At 34.7% G+C, this 5,406-nt stretch overlaps 1 protein-coding gene across 1 annotated transcript in view; it reads left to right on the forward strand.

Moving 5' to 3' along the window:
• Positions 1-5,115, forward strand: part of LOC134534719 (jmjC domain-containing histone demethylation protein 1-like) — a 64,749-nt gene extending 59,634 nt beyond the window's left edge. Inside the window, exon 14 of the mRNA XM_063373204.1 lies at positions 4,934-5,115. Within this exon, the coding sequence (XP_063229274.1) occupies positions 4,934-5,073 (140 nt within the window). The 3' untranslated portion in view covers positions 5,074-5,115. The remainder of the gene's footprint in view (positions 1-4,933) is intronic.
• Positions 5,116-5,406: the final 291 nt, after the last annotated feature.

Genomic DNA, 5,406 nt, shown 5'->3' on the forward strand with positions numbered 1-5,406 from the left:
TACGCACATTATTTATTTTACCATACAAATGATTTTGAACGGTACCTATCTCTCTGTCATGAGTTTGGGAGTTTCTCCTTGACAAAAAAAAAGTGAATTTTCGTTAGTTAAGTGCTTGGTGGTTTGTTTCCTCAGCACCACTCTTTTAACAAGTTTGGAGCAGGGGGCATAAAGGGCTATTTACCACAGACTTAAAAAATAATGCATAGGCCATGTCAGCATTCAAGTACAGTATACAGTTATGTATGTACTTGGCAAGCTATCACATTATCTTTGAAAGATTTGTGCAATGGGAGTGCATGACTTGATGTAGGCTTTTGGACATACACCATTGCTTAGCACATGTATGTCTGCAGAAGAAAACTACAAAAAAAATACAAATGACAAAAAACACAAATTAAGCAAAAATTGCTGTTGTCAGGATTTAACACCACACAATATTCCACAATAGGAATATGGTCAACAAACAAGGAAAAAACAAAGAAAAATGGACTAACAGAACGAAAAAAAAACCACAAATGATGACAGCACAAAAATTCCGAACCCAAAAAAATTCAACACAACAGTTGAAACGAGACAAAAAACACAGCAAAACGAAAAGACGAAACAAACACAGCAGTTTTATAAAACAGAAACAAGCGACGTTTCGGGAACTGCTATCTGCTCCCGTCCTCAGGCAGAGACGCACATGGTACGGAAACACAGGTGCGACTCTTTGTTTTTTCTTTGTTTGTTGACCATATTCCTATTGTGGAATATTGTGTGGCGTTAAATCCTGACAACAGCAATTTTTGCTTAATTTGTGTTTTTTGTCATTTGTATTTTTTTTTTTTTTTTTGTAGTTTTCTTCTGCAGACATACATGTGCTAAGCAATGGTGTATGTCCAAAAGCCTACATCAAGGCAAGTTATCATACTGTACTTACCCTTATGGGTTATGGTGTTCTAGGACACATTAGATGCACATAATTTTTGGCCTCATACAAAGCTAATTAGGTTTACTTGTTTTAATAGAGAAATTTAATCCTAAAAAAAATAAACAGTATACATATTTTTAAACAAAATTTTTAATATGAACACGAATTTCGGGCAATCTGCTCAAGTTATGAAACACTCATGTACCCATAGTCACCTTAGTTTCGTAAGATGTGATTGGTTTATGTGCATGTATTTGTTGAAATGTCATAAGCCTGGTTTTTTTTATTAAAAAATATAGTGAAAAGTCTGACCGGGCATTTGGTGGTTTGACATATTCTGTGCCGGCACTGAACGAGCCGTCCACTTTCAGATTTTTTGTCAGCCAGGTGGGTGGCAACTGCACTGACACCATTTTTATTTTGCTGAGAGTATCGTTATAGTCAGTTGTCATTTCAGTGGAGTTTTTTCCTGTTTTCTAGTGAGTGATGTTTTACTGATACTGTACATTTTCGTAATTATTTTTGAAGAGACCAATGCTCTTCTGTAATTTTCCTTTCGATACACCAGCTTATTACATTTTATATTAAATACCATTGTGTATTATATTCCTTTTCCTTGGTATTTCCATTAAAATTACATCATGCGATAATTCAGTGAAATACCTAGCCTTGGTCTCGAACTTGTTTTTAAAGACCTTTCATTGTCTTAGTCAGGCCTGTGCGAATATCAGTTTAGTTTGAATCGAATACAAAAATCAAATTATTCGCGAATACAAATATTGAATTTGAATAGTAATAATGAGAATTAGAATTCCACAAAAAAAATTTTCTAGTCATGTAACAACTTCTGGAAAATTGCACAAATAATACTTAAGTGAAAGGTTGGTTAAGTTAAGTCATCTACAATAAATATATGAAAAATGTTTGTTCAATTATTTAAATTATGAAATAATAGTTATGCAGCTAACCTAACTTAAGCTAACCATAAACGAACTTTCAATTTCAGTTCCTATTTGCTTTATTTTCCACAACCTGCTACTCTACATATTGATCCAGAAAATTTTCGCAAACTGTAAAATACCATGATATACATTGAAATCTATTTTACGAAAAACGTGAATCTTTTTTTTATGCTGTATTCCCATATTGGTGATTGAATGAGCTGATTTACATATTTTCAAACTCTAGTTATTCACGAGTTTTTGTTGTTAACGGCAGCCAGGTAAATTGTATTGTAGAACGGCAATATTTTAAACACAATTTTTGCTAATTTCATCTGGAATCTTAAACTATTGTTTAGGATTTTTCAATATATATTTTTGAGTCGCAGCGTCTGTTTCGTCATAGATATACACAGCAAGTAAGTTGCTTATCACATGGTTTTAGATTGATTGTGACTATTGATTTATACGCCGTTGAAACTCCGAAGATTACGTCTTTTAAATGCCCAACTCACAGGAGTGACTTTGTTTTGTGGTGTTGTAGTCCATGGTTGTTGATGTTGGTTCCTACCCCCCCCCCCCCCTTCCCTTCAATTATTCTGCGCATGACTAAAAGAATACAAATAATATTTTATCTTAAAGGTTTAAATTACAAATACTCCGTGTTTTGAATTGTTTTCGTGATTTTTCTGTTACTGTTTAGTGAGACAGTGGCAGAAAAAAAAAACTTTGAATACTTTTTGCATGTTTGCAACGTTGCTTTTTGTTCATGTTTTTGATTATGAAGTCCTAATAAACATCAAAAAAGGGTATTTATATTGCACAAATGACTTAAACTTAGTATTGAACATTGGCATATGACAAACTCATGAAGTATGCTTTTACAAGTATTCGTAAGCAAAATAATATTTGATGTTTCAAAGTGTTAGTATTCTAGGCCTAATCGAATATGAATAGTTTTTTATTTGTATTCAAAAATTATAATATTAACACAGGCCAAATCTTAATCCTTGTAAAATTTATCAAATATAAACTACAAAACATGTTTAAAAATTATGGAAATACAGTGGAGTCACGATAATCCGATCTTCGGTAATCCGAAAGTCAAAAAGAACTATGGTCAGTTAAACGCCTTTCCTCCACCAGGCCACATCTCTCCAACTGTCGAGCACTGTGACCTATTGTTTGAACAATTGCACTACTGTACTAGGTAGCGTTCCCCCTCTTTATCACCCATTTCGTTGAGAGATTTGGTTATGTTTAAACAGACCTTATAAAATAAACTGTGTACTCACACATAATGATACTTATTTATATAATCACTAAGGAAAATATTATATGGTGAATTGTGATCAAAACCAAATAACACCTAAAAGCTTGTGAATGCACCATATAGCACCAAAATCATGTAATTAATAAGCATTTTTAATCAAAAATTACTCTAATCACAAACTTATAATATTTTACTATAGTAAATTTAATTAATTTAATTTATGTAGCAGGAAGATTGAACCAGAATGTATTTAGTGAATAGATTGGAAAATTTTTTTACTCTTTTGATCTTGGAATTGTTATTAGCAACTCATTTTTACATTACAGCGGTACATTTTTTCAAATAAGCAGTTTATTTGTTCTGTTCCGAGTAGTTAGACATACTTATTACAATATATTATTTATTAAAAGTGCTTCATATATAAGTCCAAATAAAACTGTTTTAGTTAAATAAATATAATGAAATTTCAAGTGCCATATTTGTTTAATAATATGCTATCTATGAATAAACAAAATTCATAAAAAATAAAAATAACACTGAATTCTCCTTTTTAAACAACGTAATTAGCCTATAAATAAAACCACATAATCTTGTCATAAATGACAATGATTTAAGAATAATAAGAATAAATTTGCTTAATCCTAAAAGAGTCTGGTCCCGATGATTTTGGATTATTGAGACTCCTCTGATTAGTTTTCTTGCGTACCAGTATACTTCACTTCCAGTTTGGACAGTTGTCATAAGGTCTCTTCCAGGGAGAAAGTACAAGGTGTGTTAAAAAAAAAACGTACTTTTGAAATAGCGACAAAACTGCAAAGGAACCACACTGCGGCTACTTAGTGCACCTAGGGGTAGGTTGAGACACAAACTGCTATTTTCCACATTTCGCTAGGACCGTCAAATGGCGAATTACAGCCGCTGAAGTAAACACGTGCACAAGTCATTTGTCGGATGAGTGCCAAAGTGACAAGGAAAGAGCGTGAAGAACTCTTTCTCTCTCTCTGTGTGTGAGAGAAACTTGTTAAAACCTTTACAGAGACGTTTCAATTGCATAGCCAAACCTCCAAACCTGAGTCGCACATTCCAAGCCTGGATGACCTTCCCCCTTAACAGATGATGACCCTGTCAAGAGAGTTCTTGAGAGTTCAAGCTGCGATTCGTGAACTCGTCCTTTATCTGTTCAAGAATTTGCGTACGAGTGGGCATCAGCGTAGGATCCTGCCATCAAAATTTGGAGTGACCAACTTGAGATGCGTTTGTCAGTGCAAAATTTGTGTCGCGTTTGTTAACCGACAATTAGAAACAGACCTAAGTTAAAATCAGCCAGGAACTGCTTGACACTGATAAAAACAGGCGATAAGACACGAGTTTAAGCCTATGATGTTGAAACGAAGGTGTGCAGTCATCGCAGTGGGTAGGTAAAGGGTCCCTTTGTCCAAAAAAGGCATGCACAAGTCGGTCAAAGATATAGGTGATGTTGGTTGTGTTTTTTGACTGCAAAGGCATTGTCCATCAGGAATTTGTACCATGTGGTCAGATGGTAAACAAGGAAGTCTATCAGGGAATTCTAGTGCATTTGAGGGATGCTGTGCACAGGAAGAGTCCTGAATTGTGGGGAAACCAGACTTGGATGTTGCATCATGACAATGCACTGGCTTACGCTTCACTCCTTGTCCGCAGCTGCAAAATGTCATCCTCTCGTTGTACCCCATCCACCGTATTCTCTGGACATATTCCCAGCAGATGTTTTCCCATTTCCCAAACTTGAAACCACATTGAAAGGATGTCATTTCCAAACCATAGATGAGATTCAGTGCAATGCGACAAGAGATTTGGGCGCCATCCCAGAAAGTACATTCCAGGAGGCTTTTTCAAAAATGGAAGGAACATTGGGAACAGTGTATTGCAAGTGGAGGAACAACTTTGAAGGTAACAGTGCATAAAATCATGTACAATGACTAATGAGCAATAAAGATGTTATAGCAAAAGTGTGATTTCTTTTTGAACACACCACGTATGCAGTGTGTCCATACAAAAGTTGCCTGACTTTTCCACGACTATAATTACAGATTTCCCTGACTAATTTTTTTAAAAATAATTTATGTTCCTACGTATTTTGTAATTTTCTGAATGAAAATTACCTAACAGCCAGTCTCCACCATCCCCTTGGCTGGCGTGGTTCGAACATAACTTGCATATGCCTTTTTATAATGTGTTAAAACACTTTTCGAAAAGAAATGTTTTCTGTCTAGGTCATGGCAGACTGTAGCATAATA

The sequence above is a fragment of the Bacillus rossius genome, chromosome 8, assembly GCF_032445375.1.
Source record: "Bacillus rossius redtenbacheri isolate Brsri chromosome 8, Brsri_v3, whole genome shotgun sequence".
In the NCBI taxonomy this organism is placed as follows: Eukaryota; Metazoa; Arthropoda; class Insecta; order Phasmatodea; family Bacillidae; genus Bacillus; species Bacillus rossius.